This window comes from Carlito syrichta, unplaced genomic scaffold, assembly GCF_000164805.1.
Source record: "Carlito syrichta isolate Samal-C Ts95f unplaced genomic scaffold, Tarsius_syrichta-2.0.1 Scaffold287800, whole genome shotgun sequence".
Classification (NCBI taxonomy): domain Eukaryota; kingdom Metazoa; phylum Chordata; class Mammalia; order Primates; family Tarsiidae; genus Carlito; species Carlito syrichta.
In genome coordinates this window covers 259,469-281,247 of record NW_007231896.1, presented here as the reverse complement: position 1 = coordinate 281,247, position 21,779 = coordinate 259,469, and the positions used below count along the sequence as shown (strand labels likewise).

At 35.1% G+C, this 21,779-nt stretch overlaps 1 protein-coding gene across 1 annotated transcript in view; it reads right to left on the bottom strand.

Moving 5' to 3' along the window:
• Positions 1 to 1,870: 1,870 nt before the first annotated feature.
• The window catches only part of PRKAA2 (protein kinase AMP-activated catalytic subunit alpha 2), a 130,810-nt gene continuing 110,901 nt past the window's right edge, over positions 1,871 to 21,779 (bottom strand). The window contains exons 3-9 of the mRNA XM_021709967.1: positions 17,970 to 18,063; positions 17,263 to 17,407; positions 15,972 to 16,059; positions 14,023 to 14,247; positions 6,912 to 7,416; positions 5,053 to 5,179; positions 1,871 to 3,823 (exon numbers count right to left, since the gene is read on the bottom strand). Coding sequence (XP_021565642.1) covers positions 3,585 to 3,823; positions 5,053 to 5,179; positions 6,912 to 7,416; positions 14,023 to 14,247; positions 15,972 to 16,059; positions 17,263 to 17,407; positions 17,970 to 18,063 — 1,423 coding nt within the window. The 3' untranslated portion in view covers positions 1,871 to 3,584. The remainder of the gene's footprint in view (positions 3,824 to 5,052; positions 5,180 to 6,911; positions 7,417 to 14,022; positions 14,248 to 15,971; positions 16,060 to 17,262; positions 17,408 to 17,969; positions 18,064 to 21,779) is intronic.

The window sequence follows — 21,779 nt, the reverse complement described above, 5'->3', positions numbered from 1 at the left end:
CTACAATAAATCAAAAAAATCAGCCAGACGTGGTAGCACATGCCTGTAATTCCGACTACTCGGAAGGCTGAGGCGGAAGGATCACCGGAGCCCAGCAGGTGAGGCTGCGGTGGCCAGGAGGGAGACTCCAACTCAAAAAACAACAACAACAACAACAACAACAAAAGTGTTTCTTAAAGGTTTGTTGAACAAAACAAAAACTCAGCTTGTAAGTGGTATGCCTTCTTCTCTCCCTACATATTCAATTTGAGGAGGTGTCTGTTCCTACATTGAAAGATAACAGGAATTAGATTTAAAAATGGTACCCTACACAAAAGTATTTAGAAAATGTTCACCAAATACACATTTTGAAAGTAAGAATCAGTGACACTCATTACCCAGAGAGTCATAAGCATGAGCCACTAGTCTTCTTTTTTACAAGTAATCTTATTTAAGTTTTTCAATGACTCAACAATACAAAAGAATAAATGCTGCATCCAAACAATACCACCATCTGATTATTAAAACCAAGGTGCTATGAAACATGTTGCTGGCATTAAAAATTCTATTTAACCCAGCATTCACTCAAGATGAACATATCAGCAAGTTATAATGAAATGATTCTGATTTTGAACCAGATTCTGGCCAATAACTGATAAGGGAAAAGGAAGTATGATCTTAATTTCATTCTTTACCCTAATTATGGCAAGCTGGGATAATAATTTTCCTAAACATATACTTTCCAAATTTGTTTTTTCCCCATGGGATGCTAATTTTTTAATGGTAAATTAATTTGTGCAAAGCAGAACTCAACAAAGTTAGGTTTTCTTTCTTTTTCTCATGGAAGGTCCTATCAAAGTTTTTAATGCCCTTAACCATCATCATCCTTAAAGGGGAGAGTAGTAGGTAACATTTTTCACACTTACTCCATGGAATCTTTTTTCACATAATACACTTTGGGAAATGCTATTTTAGAACCATATGCAGTCCAATTCCATGATATAACTAAGGCCTTATCTAGAGATGCTCTTCTCCAGAATCTTAACTAGAGGAAACTGTTCTTAGCCCATACCTACCCACCAATCCAGATTTTACAAGATTAAAATGTGGGAATTTTGGATCAGCAATTTGTTCTTTCCCTCTCTGTGCCCTTGAGCAACAAAAAGTCTGCCATGGCAATGTTCTAGTCCTACTATGCTGGACCTAATATCTTGAAGTCTTCTCACTGCAAACCAGTTTATCAGAACACCTAAATTCATGGAATAGCTGTTATAAAAACGTATGCATAAAAGAACCAAAACTATAACTGTTGGTTCTCCTAAAATTCAACAGGTAATTATCAAACTGTGGCTGTTCATAAATACTGGCAAGAATAAGAAAACTATAAATAAATTTACTCTCAAAAAAATGATAATCATCCATATGAGGTAATTTCAATATGAACAAATCTCTAATATCTGATTTGTTAGATGAACAAGGCTAAAATATCATTGGATTCCTTACCACTGTTTCTCTGCCTTCAAATTGTTGTGGATTTGTCTTTGGGGATAAGGAATCTGATTAGTTCTGTATTTCTAAGATCATTCCACTCATAATCAGGAGAATATTATGAGGTGGCCTTGTATTTCCCAAAAGAAGTATGTTCAAATTTGGAAAAGCCAAACTATGCCATATTTATAATGCATACGAGACACATAGCAGGACTGCTATCCCTGTTTAAAATATATATATATCTATAATATATACCACTTAAAATTACCCATTAGTGCCACAAGATGGCAATCTTTCAAAGATTAAACCTTAAACGATCTCAAAAGGCAATCCTACCCTCTCCCAAATTAGTGAGCAGAGATTCCTTTTATTTTGATATTAAGAAGTTGGACTTATAAGTTATTTAATACTATCTTTAAAAGATCTACAAAACAATATGATGTGGCATAATGCAAACTCCTGACTCAAAAACTGTTTAAAGATAAACATGCTTGTCTTCCACAAACACAGGAGCAACTTGGTCTAACATTCTTATTTGCTTCTTGGTAGAAAATACATTATTTTTGGCAAAGAGAAACCTGTCAAGGTAATGTCATTTTTTTTCAAGAGCTTAATATTTTCTAGGGCAAGCCAGGTGAATGAAATTGTTAATTACAACATAAACATAACAAATGAATAAATACAATTAGATAAATTACACATAATTTAAAAATTAAATACTTTTACTAAAACAAAATATAATCAATGGACTATTATCTACCCTGCTATATATAGTTTATTTAATCTTAAGAAAAAAATCTGCACAACACAAAACAAACTAAAAATGGTTTGGTTTTCGCTTAAAAGCACTGATGTGTGAATACATATGTATATGTAAACAACACATATATTTATTCAAGAGATAATTTTTTTAAATGTTTAAGGCTTCCTAGCCTCTTCAGGTTCAACAGTGAAGGTCATAGCCTATCAAGCTTTGGAAGTGTACAAAAGTCCCTAGGGCCAGAACAGTATTTTCAAACCTAAAAGCTAGTAACCAAGAAAGGGAACTAGAAAATATTCAAAAACTAACTCCATGAGCCAATGAAGATCAAACAATGAACAAAGACAATAGTGATGAGAAAAGGTGGGGGGAAGGGAGTGGGCCCAAATGAAGGACTAGCATTATGAGATGCAACAGAACCCCAACCTCCTAACACACAAAATAAAAGATCAAAGATAGAGTTCTCATTTGAAGGGATTGTTGGCATTTTGCTTTGTTTCATTTAATTCTTTTATCATTCTTGGTGAAGTGCAAAAATAGAGTCAAAAGGAATCTGAGGAAGGTAAGTTTTGAAAGTATATTTTTAAATGACATAAATTTAGGTAAAAGATGAAAACTTGCAATTCCAGATGTTCCAATTTTAAGTTGAACCTTAGAGGCTCTTAAGATCAATATATTATTCATGGAAATCTCAAGGTAAAATCCTGAGTTAGTTACAGCTGTTTTTAAGGAACCTGAAAGTTGTGGTTACCTGTTACAAGACCACAGCCCTTCTGTTGAACACTAGGCAATATTTGCAAAAATACAGGGAGAAGAACCTGGTTTCTAAAATTTTGGGGGCAGGCTTTTAAGACTTAAACATTTAAATAATATCTTACCCATGGTTCTTTTACTTTTTAATCTTCTTATGAAAAGTAATTGGGGGTATAACCCCAGCTTAACACCTACTGAAATTTAGGAAGTAAACTGGATTTAACTACACTAAACAATAATGAAGGAGGTGTTGCCAAATCACCCTTACACCAAGATGATTCATCAGTGAGGTGTGTTAATTGTCTGTAGTGAATGCACAACTAGAAATTAACAATCCTCATCGATATTCACCTGTTAAGCGACACTGCACATGTGAAATTTATCACAGGCACAGTATAATTACAGATTTCTACAAGTAAATAGGATGTCAAGTTTTTGTTTTTTTTCAGTGATTTCAATAACATTGTGTGTCTCCTGAAAATATTCCTGAACCTCAGTGAGTATTGCAGAGTGTGTTACCCAAAAGAAAGATTACAATTTAAAGAACACAGCTAATTTTTCACAGTGCAATAACAGAAAGATGGAAATGAGGGACAGATTATCAACGGGCTAAAGTAGTGATCAGACTGGCACACATTTCAAAAAAATCCATGGTGTGACTGCCCAAACGAGGTGAAACTGAAGACAATGTGCTTCCAGTCAAAGAGCCAGTGAGAGAGCCAGAAAGTGAATGGCTTTCTGCAGTTGCAGAATCAAAACTCGATCTTGGTCTGTGTAAGCCAGCAGCAGAACAGGAACGCTGAGGTGTTGAGGAACCAGACCTCTGCTCCACTACCTCATCTGAAATGGACCAAAGAAGAGCAATTCATATGAAAGTATATTTATTTACCCAAACCATTCCTGAGAACTTACGATATCAGAATAATAAGTAAAATTCTGAGCAAAGTCAATTTAATAATGAATGTCATGTTTCAGTGTTTAAGAAGCAGAGGCAGCAGCAGCCTTTCCCTCCCACAATCATAAACATCACTATTGATCACAACACTTCCACACAGTCAAAACTTGTGGCCCTGAAGTTCTTCTCAACAGAGTATTTGGCATTGGTATTGAAAGCAAACTGATATCCCTGCATGTGGAGAAAGCACATTCTTGGCAACTCATTTTCTTCTAGCATATCAGCAAAAAAAAAAAAAAATCATTAAGTTAAAAACAAAAGTTACCATCATAACAATGGTTCTAAATCTTTGGTACACATTGGAATTATCTTGGGGTAGGGGATGATGTAAGGAAAATTTCTTTCATTCTTTCTTTTTAAATGCAGATTCCAGTTTCCCAGGACCAGTCTTCAGAAATTATGATTTGGTAGGTCTGTAGTGGTTCTCCAAGAATCTACATCTTTTAATAACAACAATATGTAATTTTGATGAAGGTGGTCTGGGATCCATATAAACACTGCTATAATTGATGGTAGTTCAAGAATAAAGTTTAAATAATTTTTTAAAAACAATTTCCCTAACTCTAAACTCAGTTCTACTCTTGTTTCATCCAGCACCTGACCCTTGGTTTATTCTGTTTTTATTGGGCCTCTGAACTGAATAATCATATTGGGTTTATTCAGGTTTAACTCTTGGCACACCCCAAGTACCGGGACATGACCATTTTCCCTGACTCTTTTGGCTCCTAGACTGCCATGGTACCTAAATCTCAGTAGAGGCCTATTTGGTCATCTTGGCTACCCAGGATAAGGAAAACCGATGAAGGGGAAACTTTAGACATTATAATTCTAACTAATAAGATATGAACAGAGAAATGAAATAAAGAATCTGATAAATGGGTTTCCCTATTGTTCCTTACTTTTGCTTCACAGTCAACACTTCAAATGCCTATTAAGCCAAGAAAGCACTTCTTTTGGAAAGGTGCTGAAGAAGAGGTATACCACGTGTCTCTCATCCTGTTCACTTCACTCACCTTTTGGTTAAGTTTAGATTACTTAAAAATGAATGTAGGACCTACTCACCATGTCTTTGAGATGATTTTAACATATGGTCACACCTGCATCACTTACTTACCATCAATGCTTTTAAAGTCTAAAAGATAGCTCCTGTTGTCAACCAGGTAAAGCTGTAAGCTCATTTTCACATAATTGCCAGTCACTGGATTTTTTCTTCTTACACGAAGATGGTAAGCATTTACTACCTAAAATGGGAAATAAAAATAAACTACAAAATGTCTCCTTTCTTATTGAAGAGATGTAAAAAACAAATAATTGATAGGGGTGGTATAGGGAATGGATTTCTTAATATTTTTAAAAAATATTACATGTGGTTTACTTTAGTATTTACTTAATCCTCACTAGAAATATTGTATGTGTACAGCAATTAAAATTTAATGAAAACTACTTGAATGAATTTGGTGTAAAGGGAAAAAAGAGAAAGAAAAAGAAAAAATGTAAAGGGAATTCAGAGATTATATAGAACCAAGTCCTTCACTCCAGATACACACCCACTCTAAAATACCAATAATAATTTTAGTTACCCAGCTTCTACTTGAATACTTTCACCATGCATATGGAGTAGAAGGAATAAACAGAGACTAACATGACCACGGTTTGCACCAGGTACTGTCATAAAATTAAAATATCCCAATAACTCCATAACAATGACATTATTTACCTTTTAAAAACAAGAAACTGCAACTCAGATAAAGATTTCTGTGTTTTTAACACATCTATAATATTCATTTCAAAATTCTTCAGTACAAAATTTTTAAAATGTTAACATCCCTTTTTTAATTTTATAAATAAAACTGCTTCAAAAAAGAGACCTATTTTTAAATGGTTTTAAGAAAATATTCATTTATCAATTTCATATACAAATAATGAAAATGATTTATTCAAACAAGTCAAATGAATATCTACATGGTAAGTTTGGATGTTTTTCTTCTTCCTTTAAAAAATATTCATCATAGTCTTCAAGAAAAAAAGCAAGAGTGAAAGAGATACCTGAAGTGAAAAAATGCCCCCCCACAATATTTCAAGTTGATCACTTTTTGTTTCTTGACCAAGAATGCTACTCTGTAATTCCAGAAATATAGGTTGCCAGATCAATAGTTCTTCATCTTATCAAGTCTATTTGTTTTGTTTTGAATGTGCATGGTATATTAATATTATTGAAAAGAACAGGGTTTATCAGCCAAAAGTATCAAGATCATTAAATTTATGTCTAAAACAAAACAACTTTAGTTTGAAATAAAAAATTTTTTAAAAACTAAGATTTTTAGTCTCTAAATTTAATAAATTGTATACTTATATCAACACCAAGCCAAATAGCCTTTCTTGTGTACAAATATTACTTTTAAAAACACAAAAGGGGTGAGATTGGCAGTTGAGGGAAACTGCTAGGGGAGGAAGGGGCACACCTCATCAACAAGGGTATCTGCATAATCAGTGTTTGTGTACCTAACTTTGAATTGTATCCCAGATCTTCAAAATTTTTAAAAAAATATATATATGTATATGTATATATATATATATATATATATATATATGAAACACACAAAAACTCACATTGACATTTTTCAACTGGTTGTCCATAGAAGCCTATGACCTCTTACTAGAAGTGTCTTCTTCATCAAGAGACAGACAGAGGATATTTTCTTGAGCCTTCTTTATGCTCTTCTACAATGTGGGCCTCCAGCTACAGAACAGTAGAGACCTGTGCTGTCCAATACAACAGCCACTAGCTACAGCAGGCTACTGCAGAGCACTTGAAATGCAGCTAGTAAGATTGAGATGAGCTAAAGGTGAAATGCACGCTAGAATCAAAACAGCTTTTTACTGACCTTAATACTCAACTCGGAAGCTCAGAGCAGCTTAGTGTACAACAAAATGGTACCTACAGATGATCTGAAAGACACTGCAGTTTCTTACCTTCCATTCAAAATCCAGCTGCTTCATTGCTCGGTAAACTTCAGCCATGATGTCATAGGGTTTACTCTGACTTCGGATTCCAAGATGCCACTTGGCTTTTTTCACAGCTAAAGATTTGGGCTTAGTGGTATTCAGTGCATCCAATGGACATCTTGCTTTTGGGCTGTCTGCTATAAGAGGTGGCATCCTTTCTGGATGAGGTTTCAGGCCTGGGGGGATATGCATGGCACTATCATCCATAAAGGAACCAGATGGAGGACTAGAGGCAAGGTAGAACTCACTGGCTTGGTTCATTATTCTCCGATTGTCAATGATAAGATGATAAGCCACTGCAAGCTGGTCTTGAGGGTCACCACTATATAAACTGTTCATTACTTCTGATTCTGTACACTCAAATTTTTCACACACTTCTTTCACAGCCTCATCATCAATGACGTTAGCATCATAGGAGGGGTCTTCAGGAAATAAGTAAGTGGGCAAATCTTGTTTAAACCATTCATGCTCTCTAGGAAAAACACCACAATACACTAGTGTAAGAACATGCTTTGGCAATTCCCAATACTTTAGACATGGTGCAGTACAAGGTGACAGAATCAGAAAAACCTGGTCTCTAGAGTCCTGTCTCTGCCACTTACCAGCTATATGATTCTGAGTAAGTTAATAAACCCCTACCCTTGAATAATGATGGTTATTAAGACTTGCGTATTTGGCTGACATTTTCTCAAAAATGAACACAGTGAGCCCACTGCTTCAAAGAAAACAACTAGCAATATTTGTTGCTAATCATAGAATTCCAGCTTTTAAGCAAAAATTCAAAATTATGTATAATTTGTATCTACCTCCATGGGTTTGACAGCTTCCAAATACTTAGACTTTCTGATGTAGTGTTGAAAATAATAAGCATAATTTTTGACAGGATATAGTAAATATGTCGCTGTTTGGAAAATCTGCAAAGTCTAATAACCCAGCATTTTCTAAATGACCAGTACATGGTGTTAGAGAAACATGCATGCATAAAACACTCACTCAAAATGCAAGATGGGCTATCTTATAATAAACTAAAAAATAATCATTGATATGTTTTCTGATTTGATATTACAACTAACATGTTATGCTTTGGCTTAATATCAAAGAAAAATATCACAATTATCTGAAAGGCTATTAAAATACTCCTTTCTTTTCCAACCACTTACCTGAGCGAGGTCAAATTTTTTTCATATACTTCAACTAATACAAAATATTGCAACAGATTGAAAGTAGTGTGCACTTAGCTGTTTCTGATTAAGCCAAACATTAAGGAAATTTGTAAAAATGTAAAATAATGCTACTCTTCTCACAATTTTTTTGTTTTGGAAAATATGGTTATTTTTCATGAAAAAATGTATTATTTAAATTAACATGTAATGAATTTATTGCTATTTTAAGTGAATTAAATATTTTTTTCTCAGTTTTAATTCTAATATGATACATATTGGTAGGTAAAAATCTACATTTTAAAAATAACCTTTAAGGTCCTTAGTAGTTTTTTAAGAGTTACAAAATACCAAAACCAAAGTTTGAGAATTGCTCTCCTAAATCTTATTTTCTCACTTCTGGGCCTTTGCACCTGATGTTGCTATTGCTATCCTAGAATATCACATCCCTTTTCATCTAACACAAACTACTCCTTCAAAATTATTTAAGCATCACTATCTGGTAGAACTGGGCACCCCTTAAGCCAAATTCTGATTGAGATATATTTTGACTGAATGTCTTTTATTCGCTGATGAATTCTGTTATAAATATTTACTGAGGACATACTCTGGGCAAAAAAACACAGAGTGTCTAGTGGGGTGGCTAATGCTTTTATTTATTGTAGAGACAAGGTCTTGCCAAGTTGCCCAGGCCAGTCGCAAACACCTGGGCTCAGGCAATCCTCTCGCTTCCGCCTCCCAAAGTGCTGGGATTGCAGGCGTGAGCCACTGCATTCGGCTATGTTTGGTGATTTTGCAGAACTAATTAAATAACTAATTAAATAAAGTCTGTATTCACAGAGGTTATATTCACAGAGGTTATATTCTAGCTGAATATAGATTAAACAATGACACATAAAAATAAATATAACTACAAATATGCAAATCCTATGATAAAGATTGTGAATGGAAAAGCACAGAGTAAAATGAGAGTATATAATTTAAAATGAGAGGCAAGTGATTAGGGAAGCCACTGAGTAATATTTACGCAAATACCAGAAGGATCAGAAGTCAGCTAAGCAGAGTTGAGGAACAGGTATTCCCAGCAAAGAAACAATATGTGCAAAGACCCTGAGACAAGAAAGTTTTGCCATGCTCTAGGAACAGAAGTGACCCAATATCATGAAAGCATAATGAGTTATGAGATGGCATGGCAAATGAAAGCAGATGTTTCTGAGAACTGTAGACTATACAAATTCTTGATGAAAATTATTGAAGAATTTTAAAGAGACAGGGTAACATAATCAAATTTACATTCTGTAAAGATCATTTTGCTTGTGGTATAGAAATTGAATTGAAAAGATAAAAAAGATGATGATGATGCTACTTGCAATAGTCCAAGAGAGAAATGATGGTGTGCCAGGCCCTGAGGATATATATACAAAGATAAAACTTCCAGGCCTGCTGGTAGGTCTTTCTGTCATAACACATTCTTATAGTTGTTGATTTTATTTCTTACGCTTGTTCACTAAATTGGGAGCTTTGTGAAACAGGGACCATACTTTATTTAGCCCTATCCTACTACCCAATACAGAGTAAATGCCCAATAAATGTTGAATAAATACATGATGAATAGACATATGAATGTAAAGACAAAAATAAACTCCTTAATATGTGTATTTGCTATATCATAATGTTAAGCATCTATTAATGTTTAGAAATAAAAACAATTGATATATTTTTTTTCTTTTTAAATAAAAAGAAGTAACAGAAGACAAAAAAATTATGTTACATGTCTAACCTTTTTAAAACATCAATGACAGCCAGGTGCGGTGGCTCACGCCTGTAAGCCAAAGGAAGGCCAAAGGGAGAGGATTTCCTGAGCCCAGGGGTTTAAGACTAGCCTGGACAACTTGGTGAGACTTCATCTCTACAATAAATCAAGAAATTAGCTGGGTATGGTGGCACACGCCTGTGGTTCCAACTACTTGGAAGGCTGAGGTGGAAGGATTGCCTGAGCCCAGCAGGTCAAGGTTACGGTGGCCATGAGTGAGTATGCCACTGTACTCCAGCCTGGGTGACAGAGTGAGACTCCAACTTGAAAAAGAAAGGGAGGAAGGGAGGGAGGAAGTCAAACAGTGAAGTTAAGCACTTTCTAAACAACTCAAAAATCTACCCTCCCATAAAACAATAAAAGACTAACAAAAATTGTCAAAATCAACTTCTTCAGAACTCTGGAAATTAACCAAAGGATTGCAATAATCTGAGAAGTGTTCATTCAAGAAAAATGACTGAATCTCAGCTAGAAAAGCAAGATTTGTAGCTTTCTAAGTTGCCCTATACCCATCTTCCTTTTTCCAGCTCCATGGTAGACTTGAAGACCAACAGTCTCATAATCATAGAGCTGAGAAGACCAACAGCATAACAACCACTGAGGTGTGGGGGTGGAAGGAAGAGAGGAGCAAAATAGGTTTGGAGCACCCAAAAGTCCTATCCCAAAATAACTGTCATTATTTGACATGTTTAGCATGGAAAACTTCACTCACATGCCTTGCTTTTATTTGACCTGACTCAGTCAGTGCTTACTCACTACAAACAGCCTTTTCCCCAGGGCATATGTTTAAAAAAAAAAAGAATGGCAACTGTCTAACATCCCAGCTGTCTGAAGTGGCAATAAGAGGTGGGTAAACAAGAAGTTGACCAAAAACTTAAAAGGAAAAATCAGGAAATAAGATTTTCAAAGGGGACTTTAAAAAGCTCTAATATACATTTCTGGGCCAGGAACATATGCAGGACTGCGTGTATACCCCAAGAAACAACTGAAAAGACCCAAATTTCTCATCACTGGCAGAGAGTTTGAGGCTCTGCACAAGCAAGAAGTAAAGGCTAAGGCAAAGTTATAAACTGCCTGTAGGAACACTGAAGTTATACCTCAACACGCACACTGAACCCATCAATAAAGGATGAGAGACTTATTAGATCAAGGTATCTAAGGAAATCTCTGTCTAATCATTAGCTGACCATTAAACTAACCAATGAGAGATTTCAGTAGGCTGTAACAAAGAATACAGACTTTATTCAATTAGTTCAGCAAAATCACCAAACATAGCTGGATTTGCTGGCTCACGCCTGCAATCCCAGCACTTTGGGAGGCGGAAGCGAGAGGACTGCCTGAGCCCAGGTGTTCACGGACCGACCTGGGCAACTTGGCAAGACCTTGTCTCTACAATAAATCAAAGCATTAGCCAGGTGTGATGGTGCACACCTGTAGTTTCAGCTATTTGGCAGGCTGAGGTGGAAGGATCACCTGAGCCCACCAGGTTGAGGCTGCAGTGGCTGTGAGAGTGCCACTGTGCTCCAGTCTGGGTGACAGAATGAGACTCCAACTCAAAAAAAAAAAAAATCACTAAAAAGAATCACTAAACAAACAGGAATAGCAACAACAACATACAATTATAAACTCTTAGAGAAATGAAAACATATGAACATACAAATTATGTATGTGAATATTCATAGCACCATTATTCATAAGAGCCAAAAAGTGGAAACAACTCAAATGTCTAATAAATCAGGGGTCCCCATCCCTCAGGCCAAGAACCCAATCAAGTCATATAGCAGGAGGTGAGCTGGGATTCGTACTCACTTGAACTTGAGACCGCTCCCTTTTAGCCACAATATTAATAGTATAACTAATCTTAAAACACCTGGGGGAACAAAAAGATGTGCTTTCCATACAGACAATGTCTGTCTTCTTTATCACTATATTCCCAGCACCGAGCATAGGACCCTGCAGAGAGCAGAGGCTGCATAAATGTTTGCTGAATGAATAAAGCAAAAATTATTAAATATTCAAACATGAAGACAGATTTTCTAACCTCCAATGGCTTCCTATCTTATAAAAAATAACATGTAGCTGGGCATGGTAGCATGCGCCTGTAGTTCCAGCTGCTTGGAAGGCTGAGGCAGAAGGATCGTCTGAGCCCAGCAAGTAGAGGCTGAGGTGGCCGTGAGCGTGCCACTGAACTCCAGCATGGGCGACACAGTGAGACTCCAACTCAAAAAAAAAAATATAGAGAAGAATGTGTACAAAAATAGTATTAGGACAGTATGTAGTAGCATAAATAAAATACTATGATAGATTGGAGGAAGGACATGGAATTGACACAACAATTTGGAACAGTAGAAATAGCCTCAGTTTTGAATTCAGGCAAGTTCTTAGTTAAGCCCCTGTTCTGTCTCTTTTAGTTATGTAATTTTCAAGGAAAACAGATTTACTCAACATTTACTACGTGCTACCCTTGTGATTTTGCTAAATACTTAGACCCTAATTTAAATGAACTTATCATTTAAAAGGGCAAACAGATACATAAACAAATCATGACATAACCTTTCTAAGCTTCAATTTCATGGCTTGTAAAATGAGAATAATAGCTACCTATTAGAAATAAATGCAATAAAATAGGTCAAGCCTATAGCAAAATGTTTTGTATACAGTAATTTTTCAATAAGAAATAATTCTTTTCCCTGTTGAACCATATTTCATCAAGTCAGTAATTCTCAAACATTAAAAACTGAATATACAGATTCAAGTTATTACATTATTTACAGAGAGAATGATACTCTTTTATACTATCTACCTATGTGCAAATTAAACTCTTCCTAGTAGACTTATTTACAATTTTCTTCTAAAGCCTGTAAATATACAAACATCTGTTTTAAAATAACATCAATGCTGTTACATTTTAAATTTATATGCTGATACAAGTAAATGCAAGTATATCAGCTTGTCTAATTTTCTTTCCAAGGAAAAGCCAATTAAGAGAACTATTTATGCTAAAGAACTATGAAGAAAAAAGGAGGTTTTTTTTCCCCCTGCTAAGTTCATTTCTATAATTAAATCTGGTGGCTGATTTACATTTTTCCATTTTTATGCACGAGGCCTGGAACACCAAAGAATGACTGGGGAAAGAAAGGGATACATAAATCCAAAAGCAATCATCATTCTTGCGTCCAAGAGATCAGCAGCAGTCACCAAAATAGGCAACTTAGCCACCATTTTGAATAGTCCAAGGGTCAGGGGTCTCAAAATAGTCATCCTAGCTTATAAAAAGAAAGAGGACTCTGGGAAGATGTCAAAAAGAATGAGTTTGTAAACAAACACAGATGAAATCTTGAGTAGGAACAAAAAAACCTTTCAGAAACATGACTCGATAGGTAATAAGTAGAAGGCAATGACTCATCTTGCTTCGTGTGTGCTATATAAAGTTCATACTAACAGAAGCATCAGCAAGGGCACTTTCCCAAGTTTCTAACATGACAAGTGATCCTTCACAAACCACTCACAGCTATTGAATTCAAAAATTTAGCTTAACTTTTTATGCTGCCTGTCATCAACCATATATAAAATAGATAAATCTTACCCTGTTTTCCTCGGATATTTTCTGGACATATACTATATTCCCAGGCCTTTGTATGTACAAAGATGAGTAAGACACACTCTCTACCTTGACAAAGTCATAATTAAAGGGAGAGAAAAGCACACCAAGAAATAACCGGATACAGGATGAAAATGGAATAATAAGAGCATGAACAAAATGTTGACACAACAGAAGTGGAAAGACTCAACATTGCCTGGGGAAATCAGAAAAGATTTCACAAGGGAGGTGGCATGAGAGCAGAACTTTAAAGGATGAATGGAAGTCTGTCAGGTCAAAGAATCAGAAAATGTATCAAGCAAAGAAAAGAAGATAAAAATATAAACAGACATGAAGGCATAAAATCTACGTTTGAGGAACAAGAACAAGTTCAATGTGGCTGAAGCACTGGTAGAAGGGTGAGGCAGTGAGGACAGGAAACAAAACTTCAGGAAAAGCATTCAGTTAACATTATGACTATTGCTATGAGAAAATATGTATAATAGGAACAAAAAGAATAATCACCTTATGTCTTTGATAGTTGCTCGTTTCAGTGGGTCAACCTGTAGCATGTGCATCAGGAGAGTGGCAACAGAACGATTGAGATATTCTGGAATATAAAAAACACCCCCTCGGATCTTCTTAAATAATGTAGGCACATGCTCATCATCAAATGGGAGGGTACCACACAGGAGCGCATACAAGATAACACCACAGCTCCAGATATCAACTTCAGGGCCCGCGTACAATCTGACAAAAAAGATGACAACACAGATTTGAAATACAAGTATCACTTGTTCTCATGTACATACAAATATAGATATATACTGCTTCTATGTATATGTAGTGTAGATTCAGTATGTAATGATTTCCAAGGTCTTTAATGAAGTCCATGGTTTGAATACTCAACAGTTGTTCCCCCAAAGAGAATAACTGGTCTAACCAATTACTATTCAAGTTTGCCAAATTAATAGGGTATTTTTGTGCATCACAAAATCGTTTAACATTTACATTTTTTAAATGGTTGATTTTTGAGGGAACCATTAAAGCAGATAACCATAAACTTGAAAAACAATACTACAGTATATAGACTAAATATTTTTCCCATAGAACTATTACAAGAAAGGAAATGTACATATAATAGAATTTTTGTTCTTGGAAAACCTATTTTAAAGAATAGCTGAAATATTAAAGTACCTAACTAGCACTGTGTAGACAGTAGTTACTCTGTATTATGTCATCCTGAATACCTATCACTTGCATTTCTATTCACTTCCTACATCACAGGACTATGATTAGTTTTGATCTAGATAACCTATGCCTAGAGTGTTACTCCTTTTTTCTCTCATCTTTCTATATATTAAAATTCTCCTGATAGCACATTCAAACCTAGGTCTGAGGAAACAAAGTAAAGCTCTACAATTCCAATGAAAAGAATATAATCTATTTCTATAAAAACTGCTGTCCACCATTTATATGATCTGCTGTATTGTTCAAACTCCTTGCAATGAAATGAATGTTTATGTACCCCCAAAAGTCATATGTTGAAATCCTAACTCCCAAAGTGATGGTTTATGGGAACTCTGGGAGGAGATTAGGTCATGACAGCAGAGAACTTATGAATGTGATATACAAGAGACCCCAGAAAGAATACTTGTCCCTCCCACCATGTAAGGTTACAGTGAGAATACAGTAGTCTATGAGGAAGTTGGCCCTCACCAGTCACCAAATCTGTCGGTACCTTGATCTTGGATTTCCCAGCCTCCAGAACTGTGAGAAATAAATTTATGTTGTTTATAAGCCACCCAGTTTATGGTATTTTTCTTACAGCAGCCCAAATAAACTAAAATACTCCTATATCTTCTATTTCCAACAGTCTTTTCTACTTTTGTAGAATTATGTTAATTTTTTAAATCACACGTTGATCCCTATAGAAAGACTTGAGTTTACCACTGTAATCTGTATAAACATTTTTGTAATGTACCAATGAATAAGTTCATGAGTCATTAAACAATCTCAACTTGTATAGCTTAAGTTCATGAAATAACAGTATTATCCCCCCAAAATCTTACTCTTCCAAAGATAAAATATAAAATTTTTCTCTATATACTTTATAAAATATGTAAAGTATTATTAAAGAACTGTGTCAAGTAAATAATGACACTAGTTTAAATTTAACAAATGCTTACTCTATTATCTATATTTTTCTAAAATCAAAGAGATATGCTAAATCAAAATCTATTTCAGTTTTTTTAAATGAGAAAATCTTCTTAAGTACATTTATGATGACATCTAAATGAAACGTTTAAAATGTTTTAGTATAACCATTTCCCTTCAAAAACTGAAAAGTAAGCAAATAATCTGTTTCCACCATGTTAAAAAATATGACCTTCCAAAGGGAATATATTATAATTAAACATTATCAGAATGAACGCAAGATTATAAAAGCTTACTCTTCACAGATACATGATTACCTGCCTGAGATGACTTCTGGTGCTGCATAATTTGGAGAGCCACAACTAGTTCGCAGAAATTCACCGTCTGACATCATATTAGATAATCCTGAAAATAAAAGTAGTGTTTATCTGATGTTAGGTATTTTTTTAAATAGTAGGTGTAGATAGATACATGAGTAAAATGCCAAGTCTTTACACGCATCATTTTTTTAATAATTAAAAAAAGCAGTGGAAAGCCTTTGTTAGACTGGAAGGAGACTTTCGGAATGCTTATACTATGACAAAAAAAGCTAAAGTTTATCATTTATGATTGGAATTAAATTTCCTTTCTAAATAAAAATGTTGATTCACTTCACAAATGAGGTTATTCTAAAGTATACTGACTTTTCTTAACATAAAAAGCATCAAAATATTATTAACCTACTTTTATAGTTAAAGAAATAAAATAGAGGCTATTACTTTTGTATTCTATGCTTTCAAGAGCCTTTTTTAAAATTCTGCGATTAGAATCCAGACAGGCCCAGTTCATAAAAAGATTATATTCTAACGTTTTTAATTGGGAAAACTATTAAATACACACAAAAATAATCTATTGAATGAAAAATCTGGCTCAGCTATAGTAATTAATGAGTTTAATAATTTGGAGATGGAAAAGAAATAGAGAAACTAGTTTCCTCGTTTTGAGATTAAAGACAAATACAGGAAAAATTTTAAATAGACAACACTGAACTTTGGCAACTTTCTGTCTCTCTCTCTTTAATCTCTCATTTCCTAATCTTTTTTTCACTTGTTTTACTGTTGCACCCAGCTATAGCATCCTTTCCAGGTCAGAAAGTGTTTGAAGTATAAAATTCAAATTTTACTTTCCTTATACTCTTGACAAAAACTCCCAGTTCTCTAATACCGTTGTTAGATGTTAACCTTAAGATCCACTTAAGAATCCAATCCAGGATTATAAAGCTTTTTTCAAAACCCCATGCAAATTTTCATGTACCTCTGTTTATGTGTATACATCAGTTGAAGTGCCCATACTTGCATCAAATTTTCAAAGGAGTCTGGGACTCCTCCCCACCCTTCAGATTGAAAGGACTTATCTTGATGATAGCCTTCTAGCATCTCTAGAAGTATCTGCATTTTAAAAATGTATTTCAATGAACCGAACAAGTTATCGAGGAGACTTCAACTAATCCCTTTTCATGGTTCAGGGTTTACAAGACTGAAATGGAAAGTTCTTAGTTCTGTAAGAGTTGTTAGAGACATGCTTTAAAAAGCAACTAGTATATTTCTGAATGACTCTGAAGTTACATACCAAAATCAGCGATCTTGGCATTCATGTGTGCATCCAACAGGACATTCTCCGGTTTCAGGTCTCGATGAACAACCATATGCCTATGGCAGTAATCCACAGCAGACAGAATCTGCTGAAAGAGCCGTCTGGCTTCTATCTCTTCAACCTGTCAGGTACAAAATGGACTGCATTAAGAATACCTGGGACTTCTACTTAGCAAGAGTTTTCGTTTCCTAATCACCCTACATATAACTAAGCAAGTTAAGTTAGAATTGTGTTGGAATTCTAAACAAAACAAACCAATGAAAAACTTGTCAGAGCCCAACATATCAAAGCTTTTTCTTTGCTGTTAGGCAGTAATATTTAAATTTCAATTAATATTATTAAATGTGCACAATGTTTTGGGGAATAAACAGTAAAACAAATGAAAACAGACTAATGTGAAAGAGCTAAGAAAGGGAAATAACTGAATCTTCAACATGATTTTACAGAACAGATTTGAAAAGCATAGGCATCATCTTGCCAGTTAAGTGGAATATGTTTCATAAAAATCTATATTTCAAAAGACATACTTTTTAAGAAAAAATTTGTCTAATGCTCTGTATGTTTGATTGGACATTATTGCAGAAGCAATTCCAACTTTGAAGATATATTTCCCGTTTGCTATTTCCCAATACTTTCCTCTTTTTTAGCTTAGTGACTTAGTGTACCAGAAGTATGTTACTCACCCGTCCATGCTTACAGATGTAGTCAAATAATTCACCGCCAGACACATATTCCATTACCATAAAAAAATCTGTTGGGGTGCTGATCACTTGGTATCTTTTTTGTAAATAAAAAAAAGTTAACAAAAAATGTTACTTTAATCAAAATCAACCTCATATAGCTACTGTTGCTATAACTTAATATTCCAATGTTTTATAATATTTTAAATTATGTTATCAAAATAATAGCAAAGCTATACACATGAAGCATTACAAAATTATTCAACGTCTTGAGGCTCCCGGCCAATCCTTCAGATCTTCCTTTTCATGTTCATATAATCTTTGAAATCCTTAATTCTTCAATAACTAAGTTAAGTATTCATTTTTCCACTTAAGCAAAAATTCATTTACAGTCAAAGGAGATTAAGTACCACATATTTAAACATAAATTTAAAATATTCTTGGACATGTAAAATGAGTCCACAAAAATATAGTCAACAAAATCCAGAAAGTAGGAAAATAACCCTTACTTCAACAAATAAAATACAAGAAACAAAGGGAAAACTATCTATAAAAAGCAACTCAAGGCTTGATGAAGGGCTCATGCCTGCAATCCCAGCACTTTGGGAGGTCAAGGTCAGGAGGACTGCTTGAGCCCAGGAGTTTGAGACCAGCCTAGGCAACATAATGAGATCTTGTCTCTACAAAAAAATCAGAAAATTTTTTACTGCATTCCTGTAGTCCCAGATACTCGAGAGATTGAGGTGGAAGGGTCCCTTGAACCCAGAAGGTCAAGGCTGCAGTTAGCTGTGATTATGCCATGCACTCCAGCCTAGGTGACAGAGACCCAAACTCAAAAAACTAAAAATTTATTAAAAAGTATTCAAGAGAAAAGCTGACCAACTATATTGTATAGGCTTGTTTTGATTCTGATTCAAACAAACCAACTTTAAGAGCTATTTATGATAATCAGGAAAAACTACATGCTGACTAGATGATTGATATTATCTTAAAATTTTAAATGTAATAATTGTACTATGTTTACATTAGCTAAATTTTTAAGAGAGTCCTTATCTTCTAGAGTAGATACTGAAGAGTTTACAGACTGAAAACATTATGTCTGAGATTTGCTTCAAAATAATCTGGGGTAGGGGAGAGGGGACCAGATAAAACAATATATTGACTACAGTTTAACTGAATATCAGATTCAGGGGCCTCATAACTTTACTTTTGTAAATGTTAAATAACTTCCATAATGAAGAACTAAGTATGTGCAAATGTGTATGCAAATGTGTATGTATAAATGTGTGTATATTTCTAGGCCCACATTTGTGCATATTAAAAAATACTAAAAAGCTTTATTTTACAAAATACAAGTTTTCCCCCCAAACTATAACAACCTACCTCCATATACATAATGTTAACAAACCAAGTATTGGAAACTTTGAAAATAAGTCAAATATAATATTAATGTTTTAACTGATGAAGTTCGTAGCACTTAATATTTATGTATATGAACAATTGCTCTACTTTTTCTTTCTTTCTTTCTTTCTTTTTTTTTTAAGTCAGGGTCTCACTCTGTTGCCCAGTCCGGAATATAGTGGCATGATCATACCTCACCACAGCCTCAATCTCCTGGGCTCAGGTGATCTTTCTGCCTTAGCCCCTGGAGTAGGTAGGCTACAGGTACGCATCACCACACCAAGCTAACTTTTTGATTTTTTGTAAAGATGAGGTCTTGCTATGTTGCCTAGGATGGTCTCAAACTCAATCGATCCTCCTGCCTTGGCCTCTTGAAGTGCTGGGATTATAGGCATGAGCTACTGCACCTGGCCCAATCGTTATACTTTTAAAAACTGGTTGCTTTGTTTATAAAGGTTTATCTACAGTGTGATTATGAGTAATATCTAATTTACACCCAGCAGAAGGCACAAGATGTTGATACTACCCTCTAAGCAGTGCACCATGACACAGGATATGTCAGAAGCTGGGGAACCCTTTGGTAATTTGTCCACCCACACAGGGTACTTTTTATTAATGGGCACAAAATCAAGTATGTGTTATGACGGAGCTGGTTGCTATTCCTCAAAAAAGAAAAGGGGAAAATTGGCCAGAATGTTGGTGATGTAACTACATACTAAACATTTTAAGAGAAGATATACAATGTATAAATTAAATGCTTGGAAAAAGTAAAATATTAAAGTCTTAGTATTGAAAATACAAATTTTCAGAAAAAACATTTTACAAATTATTATTATTATTATTTTTTGAGTTGGAGTCTCACTCTGTCACCCAGACTGGAGTGCAGTAGCCGCTCCCGGCCACCGCAGCCTTGACCTGCTGAGCTCCGGCGATCCTTCCGCCTCAGCCTTCCGAGTAGCCGGAATTACAGGTGTGCACTACCACGCCCGGCTAATTTTTTGATTTTATTGTAGAGATGAGGTCTCGCCAGCCCAGGCGGGTCTCGAACCCATGGGCTCAGGCAATCCACTCACCTCAGCCTCCCAAAGGCATGGGATTACAGGCTGAGCCACCGAGCCCAGCTCATTTTACAAATTTACAGAAATGTTTTTAGTAGCAATCTTTAGTCTTTGGGGAGAAACATGACATGGTATCCCATTGTCTATTAAAAAATGAACACAATTGAAGAATAAAGTTGAGACCATTTCTAAGGAATTCTGCGAAGTAACTTTACCTGAGAACTCTAGAAGAAATGGGCTTATAAAAGCCATCTTAACAGGCATCAAAGTGAGCATGCAAACTGAATAGTTTAAGGCAGGTGCATCTGCTCCATCACCTCATCCTAAGCTGCTCTGATTTATTAACAATTAATCACCTCTGTGCTCTGTACATCCTGGATGGGGTGCAAGAGGGAAGCAGTGATGAATTCTAATAAATTTAGCTGCTGATTCTTCTGAGCATACCACAGGACTTCAATAAATGTTGTTGGATGAATTATCTCATGAAAACTCTTAACTCCAAAGCAGTCACTGTCCCACATCAAAGGCCAATCTTGAGCAATAAAAACTATAACCAACTAAGCACTTACTGTGTGCCAGACACTGAGCTATTAAATGGTGACACAACTTTTATTGATTATCTACTTGTATTGTACTTGGTGAGATCAACAGTTAGTCCCTCTACCTGTGGAGCTTATAGTCTACCCAGAAAGATGAACATTAAACAAAGATTCTCTTCAGATACAAATCTGATTCATCTCCAGTGGCCTCCTAATTTAAAATCTTCAGGGGTTTCCCATTGCTCTTAAATAATTAATAAATCAGGTCCCTGTCATCCCTATTGTCTTGTTTCCCCTTTGATTCACAACTCCAGTCACACTACTTTTTAAAGTCTTAGTCACACTGCACTTCCTCCTGCTACAGCTCCTTTGAATAAGCTATTTTCACTGACCTGAATACTATATTATGACCTGTACCCCATCCTCCAACTAGTTACTAATCATCCTTCAGATCTCAACTTAAAGGTCACTTCCTAAGTCCAGGTCAGATGTCTTTTGCACAAAGACGCATTTCCCTTAGCTTCAAATCATGCATCTCAGTTTATAACTATATGTTATATTATTATAATGATTTGATAACGAGAACATACCTAGCTAAGTGCCTTTAATAAAGTATTTAAGTAAATGTATGAATTAGCACTTTTAAATAATGTGAGCCAAAACCAGAGTAAGCTGAGATTGACAAGATACAGCAAAATGACAGCACAACTTCAACCAATAAAATTTCAGTTAACCAGAATGGGGTGGGGACAAAAGGAAACAACTTTTAGAAGAAAGAAGTCCTAAGAAAAGAGCTTCATATTAAGGATTTAATG